Genomic DNA, 25,624 nt, shown 5'->3' with positions numbered 1-25,624 from the left:
GATATTTTATATTTTGTACGGTTTTGTATCTCACTGTTCGCTGTTCTGCTCTTGTTTTCAGCAATAATTAAAATAAACATAAAAAGAATCATTTTGGTGAAACGATTCAAAGGATTCGACTCATTTGAATGAATCTCCAGCACTACCTGGAAGTAATCAAGGTAGCCATGTCGACTCTTGCCAACAGAGGGCGCCGTTTTCTCGCTCTCCACTGGCACACGGAAGTAGCCGATGGGGGTGCTGAAAGTGCTGGTAATTTTATCCTCTTTGATGAGGGTTAACATCGCACTGCACCGTTCCTCTTGCCGTTTTCAGGGGATCATGACAATTTTTAACAATGGAATAGCGACCCCTCGTTTCAGCTCAGACGATATATGATTTAACCATTTCCTATTTGAATAACCCCGCTTCGGAAAAAAATGGATCAGGAGTTTGAGAACATCGATTCATCTGGACAGTGGCAAAACCTTTATAATGTAAGTCATATTGTTCTTCTGAATGATTAAATATGAACCGTTCTTAGGGTGAACGCTTGGGACAGCTGCTGTATTCTCCCCTGATAGATTTGTAATGTTTATCTAATAGTCCTATGCAAGTACTCAGGCCGTGAGAACGAACGGGCAATTCAACTTTGCGCTACAGCGCATGCGCGCAATACCAAGAAATACGGTCCACACAAATGTACTGCCTTCAGCTAAATCTGAAATAATCTTCTTTTGTGAATCATTTCAGCTCGGCAAACCTGAACCTGAGTGGAAGTGGTCTTACAGCGATTTTGCACTGAATCGGTTTATTATTTTCAATTCTTGTCAACGAGCAAAACGAATAAAACTATTCAGCGAATTGTCATGTGTTAAAATAACTTGTTTACACTAAGTAAATGCCAGAATGTGAAGTGCATGAGTGGTCATGTCACAGTGCGGTGCATTAGAGCAGCTTCCTGTGAGCACGTGGGCTGTGTCTCAACACCTTGTGAGCTATCTACCTAGACAGCATTTCAAGACATCACGAATTCATGTTAGGTTTTTAGGCACCATGTGCTTTCTAAAAGTCTCGTCATCCTAAATGCCATCTGATCGCTGTCGCCTTCTAACCCCCGGCGTGTGCGTTTATGATACTCAAAAATGCCGTCAAGTTAGGGAGGTCGCTAGGTTTTGACACACCTCCATGCACTGATATGGTTTCTGAGAACTGACGAGCGCTTCCCAAGAACTGAAGAACCGAAGCTGTCAGTTCTCTATAACTCAGCCAGATAGTCCCACAAGCCCAACCCCCCTTATTTTACTGTATATATTTTATTCTGACCGTTTTATGTTCTTTATTTAGATTTTAATAACAGTTCCTCTTCCTTTTGCCGTATTAAAACGGAAGAAACGTTTATGCAGGTTCTACAGGTCATGTAATATATGAGAGTGTTTTTTTAAGGGGGTTTCACACTGATGTTTGTTATTTTGTAATCACTTTCTAGGAAATCCGTAACCAGTCTCAGGAGTGTCCCTACAAAGTGGCAAAGTTCCCAGAAAACCGCAACAGGAATAGATATAGAGATGTCAGCCCTTGTAAGTTCCTTCTGTGTAAACCATTTTAACAATGTTTCACTCATTTTGTAGCCTTTAAAAGGACGGTTCACCAACATTGTTATCGTTATTTAGCCAGCATCATGATGTTTCACATCTGTATGACTGCTTTTCCCTCTGTAAACTAAAAAGGACACAGAATAACAGCCTTAGTCACCATTTACTTTTATTGCGTAAAGGAAAAATGTAGTGAAAGTCAATAGTGACTTAGTCTGTGTACTGGAGGAAAGACAGTCATACAGATTTTTTTATTAAGAATTTTTCATTTAAAAACTGTGAATTTAACATGAAAAGCCAAAATATTTGTTCTGACTGTCTCTGAATAACCTGCATTTTTGTGTTAAGATGATCACAGTCGAGTGAGATTAGAAAATTCAGAGAATGACTACATAAATGCGAGCTTAATTACCATAGAAGAGGCCCAGAGAAGGTACATATTGACACAGGTATGGCAGTAATGGAAAAAGTAAGTCCACTGTTTGCGTTTAGCTGACTTACATTAATGAACTAAATACACATTTACATGTGCTTCTTATATACAAACAAATCTGATTTACACATTTCCCCTGTTGTTGTGTTTAGCATCATGAAACCTGTCTTTTTAACATCCTTTTGTAGAACAAAGAAGAATGTCTCATAGATTGTAATTTAATGTAACCTACGTTTCTTTTGCACTGAGCCAGCTTGTTTGTGTATTCTCTAATGTAATTGCAGATACATTTCTCTTTCTGCAGGGCCCACTGAGGAACACTTGTGGTCACTTCTGGCAAATGATTTGGGAACAACGTTGCAAAGCAGTTATTATGCTTAACAGAGTTATAGAGAAAGGCTCGGTGAGTGAACACAAACATTGTTTGTTCTTGGCCTTGCTTTGTTTTTACATTTACGTAACATTTCTTTTAAAAGAAACGGTTTGTGGTCAGCAAGTGTAGATTTTAAAAATAAATTATTACTTTTATTTAGCAGAGATGCAGTAGACTTTTACATTACAAAAAAATGCTGAACTTTCTTTTTAGCAAATGATCCTGAAAAAAAAAATGTGTTATGGCTTCCACAAAAATAATAAGCAGCACAACTGATATCAACACTGATAATAATAAGCAATATTTATTTAGCAGCAAATCAGCATGTTAGAATGATTTCTGAAATTCAGCTTTGCTATCACAGGAATAAAGTTAATTTTAAAATGTGTTAAAATATAAAACAGTTATTTTAAAGTGTAATAATGTTTCACAATTTTACTCTTGTTAACTGTATAATAAATGCTGACCCCAAACTTTTGAATGTTGATATATATCTTACCCATAATTATTAAAAGAATTGTCTTGAGGTTTTTGTCAATTATATTTGTCAGTTTTTTAACAGTAAGATTTTTAAGGTTTTATAAAGAAGTCTCTACCAAGCCTGCCTTTATTTAAACCAAAATACAACAAAAGCAGGAATATTTAGAAATATTTTTTACTATTTAGAATAACTGCTTTCTATTTGAATATATTTTAAAATGTAATTTATTCCTGTATTCAAAGCTAAATTTTCAGCATCATTACTCCAGTCTTCAGTGTCACATGATCCTTCAGAAATCATTCTAATAGGCTGATTTGCTGTTCATGAATAATGTATTATTATTATTATTATTATTATTATTATCCACAATATTTAAAACAGTTGAGTACATTTTTTCCAGGGTTCTTTGATGAATAGAAAGATCCAAATATTATCATTTATTTGAAATAAAACGTTTTTTTTCAACATTATACACTATATCATTCAAAAACTTGGAGTCAGTATAATTTTTTATTTTTTGGGGGGGTTGGAAAGAAATGATAGAAATTAATACTTTAACTTGGCAAGGATGCTTTAAATTGATCAAAAGAGAAAAGTGATGATAAATACATTTATAGAAGATCTATTTCAAATAAATGCTCTTAGTCTGAACTTTGTATTCATCAAAGCAACCTGAAAAAAATTCTACTCAGCTGTTTACATATTGATAATAACAATAATAATATTTTTTTTTAAGCAGCAAATCAGAATATTAGAATGATTTCATGTGACTGGAGTAATGATGCTTAAAACTCAGCTTTGAAATCACAGGAATAAATTACATTTTAAAATATATTAAAATAGAAAACAATTATTTTAAATAGTAAAAACATTTCAAAATGTTACTGTTTTGCTGTTCTTTGGATTAAATAAATTTAGGCTTGGTGAGCAGAAGAGAAAACATTAAAAACATTTAAAAAAAAAAAAAAAATCTTACCATTCAAAAACTTTTGACTGGTAGTGTAAATAGTAATGAGATTTTTCTTGCTTAGCTGAAAAAAAAAATCATTTTGAAATGTTTTTTGCTACTTTTGTTCAACCTAAACAGGAGAAATGTGCGCAGTATTGGCCATCAAAGGAGGAGCGAGACATGGATTTCAGTGACACTGGGTTTATGGTGACTCTGGAGCTTGAGGATGTCAAACCGAATTACACAATCAGACTATTAGAACTTAAAAACTGCAAGGTGAACGTAATGTTAAATTATTACATCACTGAAATCTTAGAAAAGACATGAGAAATAGTTGTTTTATTATTTTGTCCGGTATTTTAGACAGGAGAAACCAGAGACATCTACCATTTTCATTACACAACGTGGCCTGATTTTGGCGTGCCAGAGTCCCCAGAAACATTCCTCAACTTCCTTTTTAAAGTTCGAGAGTCTGACTCATTAGGGCCAGAGAACGGCCCTGCGGTGGTCCACTGCAGTGCAGGAATAGGGAGATCTGGAACTTTCTCATTGGTTGACACCTGCCTTGTATTGGTAAGACTGTAGTTACAAAACATTCAATAAAGGTTCCATAGCACATAATCATTTCTTACATTCATTATGTGTGGCTGTAAAAAAAATTTTTTGAATTAGAGCCAAAACATTCCCATTATGAAGTACAATACTGTGGAACTGACACTTCAGTGTTGTTTTGTATTTATAGATGGACAAGAGGAAAGACCCTTCATCTGTGGACATACAAAAGGTTTTGTTAGATATGAGAGAGTATCGAATGGGCCTTATCCAAACACCAGATCAGCTTCGATTTTCATATATGGCTGTCATGGAGGGAGCAAAGAGCATCCTGGGAGAATCGACCCTACAGGTATCAAACATGGTAAGACTGCATTATTACATTTGATTTTAAGTAGTTTAAGTAGTAATAACCAGTATGTTTTGCGTTTATTTGCATTATATTATACTATTCCTAAAATATTCAAAGAGACAAAGATTAACCTTTATCTAAGTGATGGGAAATCAAAAGTGTGGAGAAAAAAGGGGACTGCAAATGATCCTAAGCATACAACCTCATCAGTAAAGCATGGTGGAGGTGGTGTCATGGCATGGGCATGCATGGCTGCCTCTGGAATAGGCTCTCTCAATTTTCATGGTCACTTAATGTATGATGGCAGCAGCAGAATTGAATTTGAAAGGGTACAAAACCAACTTGGCTAACAATATTTAAGAAAATGCCACCAGACTCATTAGAAAGCGCTTCACATTGCATCAGGACAATGACCCAAAATACCCTGCCAGTTCAGTCAAGGAGTTTATCAGTCCAAAAAAAAAAAGTCAAAGCCAATCTCCAGATTTAAATCTGATTGAACATTAATTTCACCAGCTGAAGAAAAGACTAAAGGCAGAAACTCCCCAAAACAAGCAGCTGTTGGAATTAGCTGAATTAAAGGCATTTACATCTGCCTTAAGTTCATCTGTCCCAGTACTTATGCTCACATCAAATAGTGGGATGAATTTTAAAAGTGCTGTCCTTCTTATTTGGTAAAACATGCATGTGTTGACAGCTTATAATAAAATGTGACATTCTTTAGTTTTATAGACCTTTTTTATACATTTCAATAAATTACATTATTTAAAACATACGTTTAATTTAAAAATATATTTATTATTTAAAAAAAAAAATATATATATATATATATATATATATGTATATATAGGACATGTACTGTGTCACTAACCCTTAACCTTTTACACTGGCAGCAGCAGCAGCAGCCTAAAGAATGGCAGGAGCCAGAAGCTTATTTGGTTTCATCTTCTCCGAGCTGCATCCTGAATTCAGAGAAACTCAACGGACAGTCTGACACTTGTACAGATACACATGATCCAGGAAGAGAACGAGACAGCATACATTCACAAAAGGAAGACCATACAGAGTTAAAAACATTAAGGTAAGAGGAAATAAAAAGTTTTATATTGTAAACTGATAGCTGAGCAACCATGATTATAACAACAGTACTATATATATATATATATATATATATATATATATATATAGTGCTGCTTGAAAGTTTGTGAACCCTTTAGAATCTTCTATATTTCTGCATAACCAAAAATTGTATCAGATTTTCTAGTTTTGAAAATTGACAAAGAGAACCCAATTAAACAAATGATATGAAAATGTATACTTTGTCATTTATTTATTATGAAAAATTATACAGTGTTAAATATTTGTGAGTTGCAAAAGTATGTGGATCTTTAGGATTAACAGTTAATTTGAAGGTGAAATTAGAAGTGTTTTCAGTCAATCGGATGACAATTAGGTGTCAGTTTAAGCACTGTTTTATTTAAAGAACAGGGATCTATTAAAGTCTGATCATGTTTGTGAAAGTGAATCATGGTACAAAAAAAAGGACATCTCTAAGCACTTCAGAAAAAGAGTTGTTGTCAGGCTAGAAAAGGTTACAAAACCATCTCTAAAGAGTTTGGACTTCACAAATCCACAGTCAGACAGATTGTGTACAAATGGAGGAAGTTCTAGACCACAGTTACCCTCCCCAGAAGTGGCTGACCAACAATAATCACTCCAAAGCAAGATGTATAATAGTTTTCGAGGTTGCAAAGAACCCCAGGGTAACTTCTAAGCAACTAAAGGCGTTTCTCACATTGGTTAATGTTAAACTTCAACCATGGTGTGCATGGCAGGGTTGCAAGGAGAAAGCCACAACTCTCCAAAAAACACTGCTGTCTGACTGCAGTTTAATAAAGATCATGTGGACAAGTCAGAAGGCTATTAGAAATGTTTTGTGGACAGATGAGACCAAAATATAATCTTTGGTTTAAATAAAAAATGTTATATTTGGAAGAGAAAAACACAGCATTCCAGCATAAAAAGAACCTTATTCCGTCTGTGAGACATGGTGGTGTAGTATCATGGTTTGGGCCTGTTTGCTGCATCTGGGCCAGGACGACTTGCCATCGTTGATGGAACAATAAATTCTGAATTATACCAGCAAATTCTAAAGTAAAATGTCAGGACATCTGTCCATGAACTAAAATCTAAAGAGAAAGTGGATCATGCAGCAAGACAACGACCCCAAGCGCACAAGTCATTCTACCAAAAAATGGTTAAACAAGAACAAAGGTAATGTTTTGGAACGGCCGAGTCAAAATCCAGACCTTAATCCAATTAAAATGTTATGGAAGACCTGAAGCCAGCAGTTCTTAGTAGGGCTGTCAAACGGTACCGTTCGATACTTTCGGTACTGAAATTTTAAAAACGTCCATTTCCCGCTCACATTTGAGTGCTGTCGAGCCGATTTTTAAACATCACTGATTGGCCATAGTGTTCAACAGCGCTCAAATTCTGTACTAAGGAATGGGCTAAAATTCCTATAAGTCATTGTGCAGGACTGATCAGCAGTTACCATCAACAAAAAACCTTACCTGCAGTTATTGCTTTAAAAAGGGGTCACAACAGATTTTTTATTTTTTTATAAACACAGATATTTTTATTTTTTTATAAACACAGATATTTTTGTGTTGTTGGTTTGTCAACTTTAAAGACTTGTGTGAAAATCTGATGATGTTTTGCGTTATATTTATGCAGAAATATAGAAAAAAAAAAAAAAAAAAAAAAATATATATATATATATATATATATATATATATGTAATATATAAATGAATAATTTATAATTAACACTTTTATTTAGCAAGGATGCATTTAATTGATTAACAATGACAGGAAAGACGTTTTAATGCTGTAAGATTTCCATTTTAAATAAATGTTCTTTTGAACTTGGAAAAAAATTTATCAGGGATTTCACAGAAATGTTGGCACAACCATTTTTAACACTGATAATAATAATAAATGTTTCTTGAGCACTAAATCAGTATATTAAACTATCTGTGACACCGTAGACTAGGGTAATGCTCAAAATTCAGTTTTGCCATCACAGGAATAAACTACATTATATCAATTTTTAAATATATTAAATAGGAAACAGTTATTTTAAATTATAATAATATTTCACAACATGCCTACTTTTTATAATCAAGTTTGTGAAAATATATTTAGAAAAAGGACATGTATTAAGTAATATAGTTATGCTAACACTATAAAAATAGCTCATATTTTTAAGTGAAGTAATGAACCATACATGTGCTGTTATTACTTTCAGCCTACGCAAGCGGAACCGCGAGGAGCGTATAGCCAGCACGGCACAGAAGGTGCAGCAAATGAAGCTGAAACTAAGTGATTCGGAGAAGAAGAAAGAGAACTGGCTGTTCTGGAAACCAATTCTCCTAAATGTCGGTGCTGGTGCAGCTGTAGCACTGGGACTGTGCATGTGCTGGGCCTTTCTGTCCCAGTAATGCAGTTTTATCCCACAGATTCTTCTTCTTGTCTTTTCTTTTGCCCAGGGACCCAACTTATGGTACTCATAATATTAGTAGGTGCTTGGATGTTTCTAGATAATGACCAAAAAAAAACAAAAAAAAAAAACATAGAATGATTGTGTTTACAAGCATTCATACCCGGATGTTCTTTATGATTTAATGAATGTTTGTGTCATAAGTGGTTATTACAGTGTAACGAATGATGTAGTTACATTGTAACTACTGTTGTAATTCCATCATGGTAAGTTCTCGAGGCCTAACAACTTTCACTGTACAGTATTTTGTCTGAGTTTTTATGCGGAGCAATGTTAAATAGACCCCCACCGGTCCGTCTGAGTCAGTTTATTAAGTGCGTCTGTTTGCTAAGTTTCCGCATGGATATTCATAGGCTGACTCATTTGTTTTTAGTAGGTCAAAGCCCAGTGAGTTTCCGTACATACACATCTCAGGATCTTCTAGTAATAAACTGACTGTAGATTCAGCCAAATGTAATAAGTGGTCCGGTTTCCACTTTCAAATGTACATAGTAAACTCTTTACTAAAGAAGAAATGTCGCCTGTTATTTGCATTATTTCTTGTGCCTTTGATTTTCTGGTTCATCAAGCTCATTTGCATTCGTAAAAAATGGTATCTCTTGTTGCATCGATGCACGTGGGATAAAACTGATGTGCAAATAAATGCGGATTCTGATAGATTGCATGTTCACAGATGGATACATCAGTGAAGTGTCACGCCTGTTCTGATTAATTTTTAGACAACTGATGTTAAACTAACCTTGGCGATTTATTTTGGTCTCCAGGGATCAAAGTTTGTTTCCAGACGCCGTTACCTCACACTGTAGGATTTCATTGTGGGTTTAATGCCAATTACTTAGCAGAATCAATGGGAGTCAAATTAGATGTCTCTTCCTGCCATGGTTCCAGGAATTGATCCAATATTTCCAGAAGTGGCTAATGGTGGAGTGGTAATTTCATTCCATCTAGCCAAGTGACCAACCGGGAAAGAACAATCCTTTTTCCTCTCAGCAGTCTGTTGTCACAAGTACGGGAAAATGGCTTAGTGGATCCAAGCTCTGTTTAAGGGATGACCTTTTAAAAGCTAATAACATTTTTCAAAGATAAGGGACATGCAAATGTAATTGACATCTGGTCTGGGCATAATTGAATATGAAAAAAGCGGTTGAGCTCATGCCCCTACAGTTCCAAAGCTCTGATGTTTTTTTTTTTTTTTTTTTTTTCTAATTATATTTTTTACAAATTATATTTAGTTCAGTAATAACTGTGAGATAAAGAGCAATACAGAATAAACATAAATTTAGCATTTAGCCAGTTACATGAATTTGAAAAGCTTATGAAATGTATTTTCATTTTTGAAATGGTTTCAAAGTACATTACAGTAGGGCGATGTTGCAAAGGCTAATATAAAGGCTAATACTATATATAATATAATATAAAGGCTATATATATATATATATATATATATAATATGAAGGCTATATATATGTATAAGTACAGTTATTCTGTACTTGTGAATGCAGAATTTAGCTAAAATATTTAAAAGATTATTGAGGTAATTCTCTTTTTCACGGAGGTTTGAGTTATTTTACATGTATTATTAGTGCTGGGACAGTTTCTCTGAAAATATAATTGGTTACAGATTACAAATTACCCTATTTAAAATGTAATAAGTAGTGTAACTATATCAATTACTGGATTAATGTAACTGATCACATTTGATTTTCTTTTCTAAATTTCTAATGAATGTTTTCAACTGTTCATAACATTCAAACATTTAACCTTACAGTAGTACTCAACACTGATAACTGTCAAACTTTCAAAATCCTTCATCACTTGTATTAAAATTATAATAATTTGAAGCACAGCCACCACAAAATCAGACTTTAGCAACTCTTTTTTACTTTTATGATTGTTCTGAGGTTAAATCATATCAAAAATAGTAAATATTAATACAATAAATATTCATCCTTTGTAATCGTTAACATTTTAAGCAACTGTAAATTAATTAGTTTAATGATTTTTTTCCTCAGTAACTAACAGATTACAGTTACATTTAGTAATCAAATTACGTAACGCATTTGCAGTCCCCAACACTATTTATTATCATATGGTTCTAAATATAAAGTTTTTGTGTTGTCATGTCCATATAAGTCAATCCAGACAGAAGAGACTGTGTATTTTCAAGCCTTAGTTACTTCAGTAATTTTTTATGATCAGTGTTGGGGAAAGTTACTTTTAAAAGTAATGCATTACCATTTTGTGTTACTCCCTGAAAAAGTAACTAATTATGTTAGTTACTTTGGAAAGTAATGTGTTACGTTACTTTTGCGTTACTTTTTAAATCTGGGCAGGGCTTGCTTCTTTGTTTTTAATACAAAACAATTCTAATGTAAAAGCCCTTTTACACCAAAGTGAAATGTATTCACCTCAGGCTGAAAGAAAAGTACATTTATGCAGGAGATCACTCTTTAGCTATGAAAAAAATGAAGCACAAATAATTTATCTAAAGTAATTTTTGCTTATTAGTATGGCTGATTTGCATCATTGAAGGTCAGCAGCAAAGACACTGGTTAATTAAATGAGATTAAATACATAAAGGATATTTGTTTTATTTAACATATTTAATTATTGCGGGGTTGTGTCATATTCTGAGTTTGCATTTCACAGTTTTTATTCATTTTGAGGAATACTGAATCTGTTTTTTGTAAGTGAGATGAATTAATGCATGTTCACATTTAGTCTAGAATACAGTAACATCATGTTTACTCCCAATTTCCCAAAAGGAGACTTTCAGTCAATAAATGGGGAAAAAAGTAACTGGCGTTACTTATTTGAAAAGTAACTCAGATATTTTCGGAGAAATTCAAAAGTAATGCGTTATTAGTTATTTAAAAAAAAGTAATATTATTATGTAACTCGTGTTACTTGTAATGCGTTACCCCCAACACTGCTTATGATTTTATAACAGCAGTTTGGATTTAAGAATAAAATGTTTAATATTAATACAATAAATATTCAGATGTAACCCCCTTTGTAATTGTTAACATTTTAAGCCACTGTAATTTTATTAGTTTAATGTTTTTTTTGCAGTCCCCAACACTATTTATTATCATATGGTTCTAAATGTAAAGTTTTTTGTGTTGTCATGTCCATTTAAGTCAATCCAGACTGAAGAGAATGTACATTTGCCAGCCTTGGTTACCTCGGGAATTTCTTATGATTTTATAATAGCAGTTTGGATTTAAGAATAAACTGTCTACGGTTTAACGTTACATTACTTGAGACTTTTACGTTCTGTTTTACAACGTAAATTGCATACATTCGTTCCTCAAACGCATGGATAAATTTCTGTATCGTACACCGAAGTAAAAGTACTATATGGTTTTATTATTGTTATTACAGAACGTGCAATTTATGTTTATAATAAACGAGAACTACAAGATCCAGGGGCTGAATTTCCATGACGTCACTTCCTAAGTATGAAGACGCTGTGCCTGATTTAAACCGGAGAGTTAAATATTTTCTAGATTTCGAATTCGTAAAGTATCAAAGCTCATGAACACTGTCGTCTGTTAAACGTAATGTAGTTACGTTTTTGTTTTACAGCTTGTAGTGTATTGTAAAACCGCCACTGCGAATATACACAGGCGCTGTGACGACAGACTCCCGCTCGCCTTTCCGCCAGGATTTAAAATGTCAGTTGCAGGAGGCGTTAACATCACATCCAGCAACAAAGCAAAATAAATATGAACATGATGAACACCCGTATTTAATGCAAACGTGGACTTCAAATGCTTAAGTTACTTATACCTATTAAACCCGTCTGGCATTTTCAGGCTTGAAAAGATGTCCCTGCCACCAGAAAAAGCAACTGAATTAAAACAAATAATCCATGACCATTTAATCAAGGTAAGCTAAGTCATGATCTTTGTTGTCACTCGCAATTCATGACGAAAATGATGTGCAATAGACTTTGAATGTACTTTGAGCAAATTATTTATGCCAGAAACCGTTACATTCATGTTCTACATAATTTTATATGAATAAGGTAATAGCTGTAAGGTTGTAACTTAGCTGTACGAGAAATACATTACGGTTTTGTTTTTTTTTTCGATTTGATGTTGTTTGTGCAGGTTTAGTTTAGCTGGTTGACATGACAACCACACATGGTGTACTTACGTATGATAACATCTATGCTTTACTTATAAATCATCTATTTTTTATGCAGTTACTACGCATGCAGTTTTTATTCAAGTAAATGAGTCATTTTATAATAATTGAGATTATTTTATTGTTTTAAGCATGGCTGCATTAATTTGATTTAAAAAATACAGTAAAACCAGTAATACTGTAAAATATTCTTATAACTTTAAAGAACTATTTTCTATTTTAATATATTTTAAAAGGTATTCAGGACATTAGAATGATTTCTGAAGGATCATGTGACACTGAAGACTTCGGCTGCTGAAAATTCAGCTTTGCATCACAGTAATAATTTACATTTTAAATGTATTAAAATAGAAGTGCTTTTAAATTGTAATAATATTTCACAATATTGCTGTTTTACTCTATTTTAATCAAATAAATGCGGCCTTGGTGAGCATATTAGAGAAAAAAAAGGTAAAAAAAAATCTTAATTAAACCTAAATATAATATAAACCTAAATTATGATCATGAAAAAAAATCATAATGTCATGATATTGATATTTGTGAACTAACCTGTTTTTAGATGGATATCCATGGTAAAATTCGTGATGTTTTAGCGGAGACAGTAAGAGGTGATGGGCACCATGGACAGCGCTCTCTCTCTGAGGAAGACTTCATACATGCTCTTCAGCGGAGGGGAATCGTGGATGATGTGATGAAAGATCTACACTTTACAAATGTGGTATGAGTATTTTGATTTTCGAGCAGTGAGATTATGAAATGAACACAATCTCTTTACCAAAGCATAGATGTGTCATATCTCTTCAAATGACTAGTTGTTTTCCCATCAGGATGTTTCTCACACTGAACCTGATACTGTGAACAAGTCTGCAACTCGTTTTGTGGATAAGAACATCACACAGCTGAAGACAAGTGAGTGATTGTTAATAGGTCATAAGTTTTCACCCCCTTATGTTATTCTAAACCTACAACTTCATCCTTAAAACACAACTGAAGACAGTTTTTTTTTTTTTAAATGAGATTTCTGTCCTTCCACTGAAATTGCAGTTCAGCAAAATGTTGACACTTCAAACACCTATCCAAATATGGTTGGGCCTTATATCATATTCATATCATATTTGATGTGCTGTATGTTTGTGCATTGATCAGTGTTTTATATGCAAATAGAAGCCTAAATTAAATCATTTTTAAATCTTAAGTGATTGTGCTTGGCTCATATTGATTATTTTTATTATGTCTTATATAAACTTTTTGAAGTGTCAAAGTTTTGTTGGAATGGGCTTTCAATGGAGGGACAGAAATCTCTCTGGTTTAATTAAAAATATCTTTATTCGTGTTTATTCAAGAAGATGAGCGAAAATTTTATGGGTTTGCACCAACATAGATGTTAATACAAATTGTTTCGAAGGTACATGGAACAAAAAAAAAAAAGAAATTAAAAACCTTAAGACTTCTGTTCACCTTCAATGCAAAAAAGTGTTTTTTTTTTTTTTTTTTTTATGAAACCTGAGATTTTTGCTATCCATTAAATGTTTGTTCAACCAAAACTTTCATAATGTAGGTGAAGACGTTGTAAAAGAAATCCAAATGAATCCAGAGTTTTCATACAAGCCCTCTAAAGAGAAACAATTACTTTATATTGTTTTATTTACTTAAAACAATGATCAGTGCACATATATAGAGCAAATCAAATAACAGCAAACACGTTTGAGCTTCCATTGACTGTATTTAATGTGCTCAGGGTATATATGGGGTCACTGTTTAAATCATTAAGCTCCATGCAATCTGAATTAAATCTGTATGAAATTACATCAGTAACACAGTTTAAGTTCATCCTTGTAGAACAGCATTTGTACTGCTACAAAGATGATTTAGAAAATAACAACTATGGCTTAAATATCACATATTTTATATGAAATCATTATGAAATACTTAAAAAATGTTTCTGCTTCTTAATGTCTTTTAATTGTTAAATTGATTATTTATGATGTCTTTTTTAACCCTTGTAGATCAATAAACAGTTAAACAATAGCAGTTACACATAGGTCCTTAGTGGAAAAAATGTCCATGTCAGAAAAACTGTCATAAAAATTTGAAGCTACGGAGCACAGAGTTAAGTTTGGTCTCACTTTACAGAAGACCCATGACAGATTATTGTTGAAGTAGAAAAAGTTTAAAAGTGAAACCAAAAAAAGTTTTAAATTTATGAAAATGCTTTTTTGAACAATATTTTATATAAAATATATTTAAAAAACAACTCTAAACAACAACTCTAACCTTGTTAGAAAATCAAAGCCATAAATCTAAACAAATTGTGTTCCAAATTTGAGGTTGATAGCGCAAAAAATGAGCTTTCAGTAAGATTTTGTTTGGGCGCAGTACCAGATTTTCCTCATTAGGTGCCAGCAAAACTGCACTGGTGCACACAGTGGTTGGATGTGTGATTTCAGTTTTTCTGTCTCAAATATTACAAGAACACACTCATTTTTTTATGACACGCATTCAGATCGCACTCTGACATCCATAACAACACACCCACACAATTATAGCTGCATTATTTATATATATTGGCTTTATAATAGGCAGAAGCAGAAAACAGAAATAAAGCGAGTATTTGCTTTATTGGCCGAATCTAAAAAAATGGCACCGTCTTGTAAAATATTGTACAAAAAAAATTTCATTTAACAGAATGAAAGCCTGTTAACAAAAAATGCACCATTTTACAGTTAAATAGCACTGTGATTAAAAATAGCAGTTTTAATGGGTTTCGATGGGGACATTTTTGTCCTTAAGATCCTGAGAGGAACTATTTTTTGAACCTAGTGCAAAATAGATTTATTAAAGGAAATGGGGGAGAAATAGTAAATGTCCAATAAAAATACACACCTGTGCCAAAATTTATGCAGCTGGCAATAACACAGGTGATCAAAATGATCAACAAAAACAAAACTGAAATGGACAAAAATGTCCAAAAGGTTGCACAAGAGTTAAGTGTCAAAGATTTAGTGGATTGTACATTCAGTGAAGTAGTAGATTTAATTAAAAATCATGTTTCATTAAAAAAAAAATCTTAGTTTCTATTTTGAAGATGAACTGTAGTTATTTTATGGGTTTGGAACTACATGATTATGAGTAAATGATATTTATCACTTTTATGATAGGAAAAAGAGCAGTATAAATCTTCTGTTGAACATCCTTTGTGTCCCAAGTAAACTATTTTTATATTTTTAGTTTATAATTATAATTTTAGAATTATGTTTTTGAGTGAACTAACCTTTCAAAAAAATTCACCAGCTAACATCAGTCCACTAAGGAGATACCTCTACCTACAAGTTCTGGGTGGTAAGGCCTTCCTGGAACACTTGCAGGAGCCAGAACCTTTACCTGGTCAGGTGTGCTCTACCTTCACCCTTCATCTCCACTTCCGCAACCAGCGCTTCCGCTCCAAACCAGTCCCATGTGCCTGTGAACCAGACCTACAGGAGGGCTTTCTTCTGGAAGTCCACAGAGATGGCCCAGGTGTCTTAAGCAACCCTACTTTTTGTAGCACTAATGTACTCCGTTTAATTTCAAGAACCTGTCACGTGTAAACAATGCAATGTGTTTTTATTATGGCACAGGAGATGCTAGCAAGATGGCTGATGCTACCACCATGCTGTCCATCTGTGATCCAGTCCATATGGTGCTGATTAAAACAGACACGTCTGGGGACACAACACTCGTTTCCTCTTATTTTCTTGATTGGCGGAGAGTTCTCAGTGCTCCCAATGGGAAAACCAATGTCTCAGTAGAACTGCTGGGAGTGGGTAATCAAATGTCATATTATTAAAGGAGAAGTCCACTTCCAAAACACAGCTTCACATATAATGTACTCACCCCCTTGGCATCCAAGGTGTTCATGTCTTTCTTTCTTCAGTCGTAAAGAAATTATGTTTTTTGAGGAAAACATTTCTGCATTTTTCTCCACAAGAAAAAAACAGCGATATAGGATGATTTTGAAGTTGAGGGAGAACATGAGATGTGAGTTTTTCGACATACCCTAACTGTCATGAACCGGAACAAAAACAGTCCAGGCAGAGTAAGACAAGACAAGCGTTTGGCATTAAAAAGTGTATAAATTGTATTCTTTTTATTAAAATAACCAATCGTTACGCTAGATAAGACCCTTCTTTCTCGGCTGGGATCGTTCACAACCTCATTTGGGATCTTTTGAAGCCGCATTTAAACTGCATTTTGGAGGTTCAAAATCGGGGCACCATAGCAGTCCATTATATGGAGCAAAATGCAGAAATGTTTTCCTCAGAAAACATAATTTCTTTATGACTGAAAGAAAAGAAAGACATGAACATCTTGAATGACAAGGGGGTGAGTAAATTATTTGTAAATTGTTGTTCATTGTTGTAATTGTTTATTCATCCTTACATATTTTCTGTATGACTTGTTTTTTTGCTGTGAAACATAAAAAAGATATCTTTCATTATTTTTGACTGTACAGTGAAAGTTAATGGGGTCCAAAACAACTTTGAACCCAAGTAACTTTTATTTTGTGAACAAAAACAATTGCAGCATTTGTCAGAGTACTTTTTTGGAGTCTTTTTGGGTAAATTATACATCGTTGTAAAGGACACATTAAAGGGTGTTAATCCTTAAAAATTATTAATGGGCATGTGTGCATGTGTATTTTTGTTCCTCAGGCAGTGAATGTAAAGTAGCTGTTGGAGTTCTGAATCTGAAATTGGAACTGTACCCTCCTCTTACTGAGACCTTGAGCCCTGATGTCATCACCACCCAGGTGAATCATTACTGTATAAATGCTTCACTTCATTTAAACTGAAGTCATTGCGGTTATTACATTAAAGGGAATGTTTGAAGTTGAGTACAAGTTAGGCTCTATTTATCTATACTCTATTATCTCTGTAATAAAAATGTTATGAAAGTCTATGGGGCAAGGCATTGCACCAGGATAAATGTGAATATGCTTGGTTTTAAATAGGGCTGCAATGATTCCTTGATTCTATTTGAGTATTCGATTTTAAAAAAATCCTCAATTGCATTTGGCCTGTGTCAAGTAACTGGTAAAATACCAGAAGTTGTGCATTCCACATATTAAACCCATTTAAAATCATAATAAAGCATAATGCTGTTAAGAATTCAATTAAATAAATATATGCGATGCAGGTTTAATATATGCGCTTTAATCATTTACAGAGCGCGTTATGATTTACATGTGTGGAGCATCTTATACTCCATATCTGAATGTTGTTGCGAGTTTGGGTTTGTTTTAACGTTCATCTGGGAACGCAACATGCGCTATTTCATCAGATTTGTAAGGTAAATCATTCATAAACTTACGCAAACAAAGGCGAATACATCATTAACTTTCTCAATATGCTAACTGTTCATCTCGATTTTAAAGCTCAAACCCTCACTCTGAGTTTACACGTTTTGATGTCCACATTTTCAAGTAATTACAGTGGCTGTAGCTTTTCTATCATAAAGAAATGGCCAAATGTTAAAGATTAAGTGGACATTTAAATTAAATGTTGTTGAGTCAGTATTAAACATTAGATTGCACTGTAAAGTGTAAAAACAATCGTCAGGCGCCCTCTGCCAAAACGTTGGCGCCCTCTGCATTCATTTGTTATAATGCGTAATGTACATTAGCTCTATTGTTTATAATACATTATGTATTTTAACAGTTTGGTTCAATAAAACCATACAAGTACTTGCTTTTGATACTTTATTTGAACTAATTATTATTGCTTCATTGCTATTATAAGTATATTTTAAGTCATTTTAAAGGTTATTGCTCACTTAGGTCTATTTTTATTACTACAAAACCAATTTAATTAGAATAGTCAGATTACTCGATTAATCGTCAGAGTAATCGACAGATTACTGAGTTACCAAAATAATCGTTAGTGACAGTCCTAGTTTTAAAGGTACAGGCAAGATAATTTTAATGAACCTTGGGAGATTTTAGTTCCTCCACTGAAAGTCCATTGAACCAAAAGTTTCAGAAAGTATAACAAAGCTTTAAAAAGTTCATAAAGACATTGTAAAAGTAATCCATCAAGAGGTGTAGTCCAAGACTTCTGAGGAGACACAATCACTTTATATGATACACAGATTTAATTTACATTTTACTTTTAATTACATATACATTCATCAGTGCATATAAATGGAAGCTGAAATGTACTCGCATGATGCATGAGAACAATCCTCATGGTGTGACACAACAAAACAAACTTGAAATTTTGCTTACAATGTGTTGATCATTGTTTTAAATTTTTCAGCTCCAATCATAACCATGTAATGAGCAGTCGAACAAAACACACCTATACACTTTTCCAGTTAGCCATTTTATCTCTCCACAGTTTTTTAACTTTGAACCCAGACCATTCCATTAAAATTCCTTTTTGTGTTCTCTAAACATCATTTGTTACAAAAATGGGATGGTAAGATTTCAGTGAAGCTTTCTCATTCTCTGTAATTTCTCTATTTTTAGTCTCTGTAACATTGCCTAAAGCAAAAACTCATGATCTTAATTTTTTCAGCAATCCCTGGAAAGGCAGAAAACAGCAGAGAAGGAAAGGCTGTTTTTGGTATATGCCAAACAATGGTGGCAGGAGTTCTTGGAAATTCGACCGTCACACCACTCCAAACTGGTGAAGATTTTTGCACAGGTGACTTGATGTTACTAAGAAATGTACTTGTGAATGTTGCTATATCTAGATATTGCTGATTTATGTTTCTGCATAACAGTATTTGCTTCAGATGTCTTATAAAACATGTGTTTTCCAGGATGAAAATGGTGTGAACCGTCCCGTGTGTTCATATGTACGGGTATTGCGTGCCGGCAGGTTGCTTGAGAGTCCGCGGCAGGCAGCACGATTTGTTAGCCTGTTAGCTCAGGAGAGAGCACCTGTGGTAGGGGGAGGAGTCCGACAGGAACAGTGGTGCTCTATGATGGCCTTTCTGTGCAGGAACAAAGTAAGACAACCTGTTTAAATGCTGATTTGAACTAGAGTAAAATCTTAGAATTCATATGTGTTGTTTTTATGATCATTGATTTGATTTTCATTTATTATCATGTTTTGTTGTTGTCAGGGTGATTGTGAGGATCACGCCACACTGCTGTGTAGTCTGCTGTTGGGATTTGGACTGGATGCTTATGTATGTGTGGGCACCAAGGCCAAAAACATTCCTCACACATGGGTCATGACCTGCGGTACAGACGGCTCCATTACCTTTTGGGAAAGTTTCACTGCACACAGGTAAAAATTCATACATTCTAGGGGTATTTCTAAGAGTATCATACCATTTTAGGGATAGTTTAGAAGATAATTAAGAATAATTTTCTTAATTATCTTCTAAACTAAGTCTAAAATGGTTCCAAACTAAAAGAAAATTACTTTCAATAGGTTTCAATAAAATGATACATTTAGGAGCCAAATGGCTTTTTTAGTTGGCCATTTACAGTTTCTCAATGGTTTTGTTAATATTTCTATGCTGAAGAGTATATAGTGCCCTCCACAAATATTGGCACCCTTGTTTATCCTTTTGATCTTTCATTAAAAAAAAATCACAAAATTTTAACCTTTCACTGAAGTAAAACAATAGAAAGTGGGGGGAAAATCTCATTATGAAATAAATGTTTTTCTCTAGTTCATGTTGGCCACAATTATTGGCACCCCTAGAAATTATTATGAGTAAAATATCTCTGAAGTATATTCCTGTCCATATTTACATATTTTAGCACACCAGGGTGACTAAGGGCATGAAGTTGTCCAGCCAATCCACCTCAGTCGTCCACCACAAGGAGTAAAAACAAAGAATATAGTTCTGATCTGCGGGACAAGATTGCTGAGCTTCACAAAACAGAAAGTGGCTGTAAGAAAACAGCTAAAGCATTGAAAATCCCCATTTCCACCATCAGGGCAATAATTAAGAAGTTCAGATCAACTAAAGATGTTACAAATCTGCCTGGAAGAGGACATGTGTCTGTATCGTCCTAATGCACGCTTAGGAGGGGAGTTTAGACTCTTCAAAGATCACAGCTGAAGAACTGCAGAGATTAGTTGAATCTAGGGGCCAGAAAACCTAAAAAAAATGTCAAATAGCCCCTACATCACCACATGTAGTTTAGGAGGGTTTCAAGAAAAATCCTTCTCAGTCATCCAAAACTCCAGCATATTCAATTGGCAGACACGACTGGAATTTCAAAAGGGGCTGGCTTCTGTAGTCGGATGAAACCTAAAAAAAGAGCTTTTTAGCAGCAAACCCATCAGACGGGTTTGGTGCAAACATTGATAAAAGTACCCCATGCCCACGGTTAAATATACTGCTGAATCTTTAATGCTGTGGGCCTATTTTTCTGCCGGAGTTCCTGCACGTCTTGTTCAGATGCATGGCATCATGGTTTCTATCAAATACCAACAGATAAAACAATCTAAACCTGACTGCCTCTGTTAGAAATCTTATAATGGGTTGTGGTTGGATTTTCCATTAGTGATCCAAAACAAACATCAAAATCAACACAAAAATGTTTCACTGAGCACAAAATGAAGCTTTTGCCATGGCTGTCTCAGTTTCCTGACCTGAACCGTATTAAATCAGTGGGGTGAACTGAAGAAAAGAAGCACCAACGTGGAGCTGGAAATCTGAAGGATCTGGAGTTAATCTGTATGAAATAATGGTCTCTGATCTCTTGCCAGGTGTTTTCCAAACTCATCAGGCATTATAGGAGAGACTCTGAGAGCTGTTATCTTGGGGAAAATACTTTGCAACAGTTGGGTGCCAATAATAGTGGCCAACATGAACTAGAGAAAAACATTTATTTCATAAGTTTTCCCGCCCAGTTTCTATTGATTTACTTCAATGAAAGGTTAGAATTTTGTGAGTTTTTTTAATAAAAGATGAAAAGGATAAACAATGCATATTTATTTCCACAGCTGCCTTTGCTCATATTTACCAAGAGTGCCAATATTAGTGGAGGGCACTGTAATTTCTATACTAAATTGGTAATTATTAATATTTTGAATTAGCTTTTATTTTATGTTTTCAGTTGATTCATTTTATTTTTATTTCAAGTTTTAGTAATTTTCTTATGTGCTTGTTTGTTTGTTTGTTTTTTCTCCATGTTTGGCTTTTATTTTTATTTCAGTTTTAGTCAGTTTAGTACTTAGTTTAGTTAGATGACATGGCAACATTTCTGATTTATGTTTTTGTACATCCAATATATTATTATTTTTAATATAGTATATTTTATTGTATTTCTGATTAGTTTTAATTAACAAAAAAAAAGTTTTTAGTATTAGTTTTCATTCGTGTGAATATACTTCTATGTATCTATACAATGCATTCAAAATTTATTCAGACACCTTCAACATTTCTCACATTCTCACAGTTTTTTCGCTATAGAAAATGGTAAGAATATATGACAAGAACTCAGAGTTAAACTGTTTCAGAACAAATTAATCTTGATAATGTCAGATAACTTTGATAGAAAGGTATGTGATGAATTAGGCTGAATAGCTGTCAGCTGTTAAATTTAGATACACAATTAGATAATACCAAATTCAATCAATTACCAAGCAATGCTTGGTTTTGATCAGTCTGTGGTGTAAAAAGGTTGCATTAGCAACTAAAGAACTCTTAAGCAAAACATAGTCAGGTTAAAGTGTCTGACTAATTTTTGCTCCCAAATGTTTCAGTTTTACTTGTAGTCCACTGTATGAAGAATATATATATATACAAATATAAATATATATATGTGTGTATATATATATATATATATATATATATATATATATATATATATACAGTTAGTTCACGGGTTAATACGTACCTCGGTTTTTAATCACGGTTTTCGGTTTGGTTAACATTAAAACATTAAAAATCAAAAACCATGAAAATCATTCCTGTTTTTATTTTCTTTACTAGATACATCCATCGTCCAATAGACCCAGATGCCCCTCCCATGGTTCCCCAACCGAAACCCACCCACCCTTACAGGACGCTCGGCTGCGTCTTCAACCACAAGACGTTCCTGGCGAACTGTCAGCCGTCAGATGCTGTGGAGCTGTGTGTATTTGACTTCACAGATGGCTCACGCTGGAAGGCCATGAGCGAGGAGGCTGTGAGATCTGTATGTGCACCCGGCTCCACCTCCTCTCTCCCCCCGACTCCTCCTCTCTGCTCTCCTTCTGTAGTGCCTAATGAGGCCAGCAACCAACTTGAGCTGGAGATGCGGTACTTATTAGCAGAACATAGGAAGGTAATAAATATACAGATGCACAAGCAACCTACTATCCAAAAGCACTGTGTAAAATGCATTTTCTAAATACAGCTAAAGGGAATGTTTATCCCCAAATGAACCATCCTTTACTCTTCTGTCAGTCCGAAATGACAAAAAAAAGCACCGGAAAACTGAAAGTGGTTCATACAACATGTTCATACGACAGTGGTTCATACAACATAAAAATCCATGCAGTGGTTTTTAATTAATCTGTAAAAATAATATCCCCTTTTTCAAATCGAGCCACTAGTGTGATATATTCTTAATTGCTTAGAAGTTTGGAGTTTGTTTTTTTATTATTGTTTTTGTAGTCTTTTATGCATACCAAGACAGCATTTTTTTGATCAAAAATACAGTAACAACTATAATATTATGAAATGTTATTACAATTTAAAATAACTGTTATCTATTTTTATACATTTTAAAATGTAATTTATTTCTGTGATGGCAAAGCTGAAATGTATGAAGTCTTCAGTATCACTAGAAACTTCAGAAATCATTGTAATATGTTAATTTGGTTAAGAAACATTTTTTATGCCCCCCCAGGAATAAATTCTATTTTAAAGTATATTAAAATAGAAAACAAGTATTTTAACTTGCAATAATATTTCTGACTATTTTTAATGAAATAAACGCTGGTTTGATGAGCAGAAAAGACTTGTTTAAAAAAACATCAAAAATATTACTGATCCCAAACTTAGAATGGCATTGTATATATAAATATTTTTTTTGTAAACTACTTTACAAATATCACAGGTTCCAAAAAAATATATTAAGCAGCACAACTGTTTCCAACCTTGATAATCAATCAGCATATTTGCATGATTTCTTAAGGATCATTTGACACTAAAGACTGGAGTAATGATGCTGAAAATTCAGCTTTACGTCATAAGAATAAATTCTGTTTCAAAGTATATTAAAATAGAAAGCCACTGTTTTAAACTGCAATAATATTTCACAATATTACTGGTTTTTATGTATTTTTAATCAAATAAATGCAGCCTTGGTGAGCAAAAAAAAAACATTCAAAACCTTGCTGATCCCAAACTTTTGAATGGCAGTGTATATATAAATATTTTTTGTAAACTAAGTCTTTACTGTCAATTTGTATTAATTTAATGCGTTCTTTCTTAACTGAATTTATTTATTTATTTATTTATTTTTTAATTTACTGACCACAGAGTTTTGAACATTAGCATAATTCAGTTAACAGCAATGGCTATAAAGGGTGCCAAAGCACCGTTTTTGTAGTCCATACAAATTTTGCAGTCAATTTCAATATAAATTCTTGTCGAACTAAAGATATAGTCTATTCCTCTTAGAAAGAAAGTTTTGTATTAATTTAGAAGACTTGTAATATTGTGGCCTACATATGTTATGCTTTTTGTAATTTAAAACTTAAACTGAAACTTAAAATGCCCAGTTCCAATTCAGTTTCAATATTTTGTATTTTATTGATGAAAAAAGTGACTTAGGGTTTGAAGCAACGTGAATGTTAATCTAAATTTTGAAAATGTAAAATCTCAGTTATAAATCGGATAGTTCCTGTCCTTGATTCTGATTGAGCCACGTTCGAAGCTGTTGAAAATTACTCTACAAACATACTTTTGTTTACACATAACTGTTTCTGAGGAACTACATTGTTTTGCGAAAGAATGTTTGTATTAATGTCATTACGCTTTATTTGCTGTGTTTTATTTTGTGAAAGCTTACTATGTATATGGAATAACCATTTTATAAAAGCAATAACCCCGCGAAGCCATGGTTTACAGTGAATTTATAACAGCTAAGGGGGTTCACTCTGTTTCGCATCGTGACTTGGTTGCTTTTAAACATGCTTTTTTTCAACTTACTTAGTGCCATTTCTATCTGTAGGATCTTGGTCTGGCAACTGTCTGGGACGATCACCTGTCATACCTGCTGTCAGCAGCGCTGTCTGCGTATGAACTAGAGCGCTGTACAGGTGTGTCGTGTGGAAACGAGGAGTTTCAGGATGCTGTGAGAAGAGCTGTACCTGACGGACACACTTTTAAAGGCTTTCCTATTCACTTCCTGCACCGAAATGCACGCAGGGCGTTCGCTACCTGTCTCAGGTACCTGCGGGAATGAACCAAGCTACTTTTAGTCTTTCTTTTTAAATGTGTCTTAAAACCTGTTTAAAGAAGTAGTTTCACAATTTCGTTTAGTGCTTTTTAGTGGTCAGAAGTCAAACAGCAGCTTTAACAAAGCTTGTTTTCTTATGTATCATTCAGGTCACCGTTTTGTGAAGAGATTGTTTGCTGCCGAGGGGATCATGTGCGACTGGCGGTGAGGGTTCGCGTTTTTGCTTATCCAGAGTCGGCTTGTGCTGTTTGGATCATGTTTGCTTGCAAATACAGATCAGTTCTGTGACAGGAAGCAGTATGATCATTCACCTCAGGTTTACAGAATTCATAAGTCTCCTGACTCTTTAAACTATCTGCTGGGTTTGGAGTATTACTATGAGTCTTGGAATTACATACATGCAATTTACATCTATGCTGCTTATCTATGTGCAGCAATTATAATTGGTTTTACATGTACAGTGTGCGTGTGTGTCATTCGGAGATTGATAAAATGGTATTTATGGATATATTTTTCTAAATAAATCACTTTTATGATACCCTTTTTTGTCTTTGGCTTGATATCTCTTCTGCCATTTAATTTACCACTACCTTAGTTACTTTAAAGTTGCCATTTTTACTTATTTGGTGCCAAATTATTATTATTATTATTAAAAAAAAAAAACACTTGCTACTTAATTTTTTTTTTTTTTTTTTTGAAATTGTGATACATTTTTCTTTTTACTTTTTTTCTTTTTTCCTTTGATAGACAGAGTTCAAAATAATATAGTTTATTTGAAATTGAAATTGTAACAC

General features: G+C 33.8%; 2 protein-coding genes across 4 annotated transcripts; both read left to right on the top strand.

Moving 5' to 3' along the window:
* The first annotated feature begins 196 nt into the window (after nt 1–196).
* On the top strand, nt 197–8,899 carry ptpn2a (protein tyrosine phosphatase non-receptor type 2a). Of its 3 annotated transcripts, none has more exons than XM_051131441.1 (9): nt 197–476; nt 1,469–1,559; nt 1,923–2,023; nt 2,312–2,410; nt 3,949–4,086; nt 4,174–4,383; nt 4,553–4,726; nt 5,611–5,795; nt 8,027–8,899. In XM_051131441.1, the coding sequence occupies exons 1-9, from the start codon at nt 420–422 to the stop codon at nt 8,217–8,219; spliced, it is 1,248 nt and encodes a 415-aa protein (XP_050987398.1). In that variant the 5' UTR covers nt 197–419; the 3' UTR covers nt 8,220–8,899. The 3 variants fall into 3 exon arrangements, with proteins under 3 accessions (XP_050987398.1, XP_050987400.1, XP_050987399.1); XM_051131443.1 differs by having other exon boundaries at nt 404–476; nt 5,608–5,795; nt 8,027–8,898; XM_051131442.1 differs by lacking the exons at nt 197–476; nt 1,469–1,559 and having other exon boundaries at nt 1,923–2,043; nt 5,608–5,795; nt 8,027–8,898.
* Nucleotides 8,900–11,923: 3,024 nt separating this feature from the next.
* Nucleotides 11,924–25,349, top strand: cep76 (centrosomal protein 76). The gene is made up of 12 exons (XM_051131429.1): nt 11,924–12,169; nt 12,990–13,148; nt 13,258–13,339; nt 15,722–15,946; nt 16,048–16,233; nt 17,122–17,219; nt 18,985–19,113; nt 19,232–19,420; nt 19,538–19,704; nt 22,373–22,706; nt 24,603–24,820; nt 24,980–25,349. Exons 1-12 carry the CDS (start codon nt 12,107–12,109, stop codon nt 25,116–25,118), a joined length of 1,989 nt encoding a protein of 662 aa, XP_050987386.1. The 5' UTR covers nt 11,924–12,106; the 3' UTR covers nt 25,119–25,349.
* Nucleotides 25,350–25,624: the final 275 nt, after the last annotated feature.

Source organism: Labeo rohita, chromosome 16 (assembly GCF_022985175.1).
Source record: "Labeo rohita strain BAU-BD-2019 chromosome 16, IGBB_LRoh.1.0, whole genome shotgun sequence".
NCBI classification, from domain to species: Eukaryota; Metazoa; Chordata; class Actinopteri; order Cypriniformes; family Cyprinidae; genus Labeo; species Labeo rohita.
Note: the sequence above shows the minus strand (reverse complement) of the source record. Positions and strands in the feature narration are given on the sequence as shown.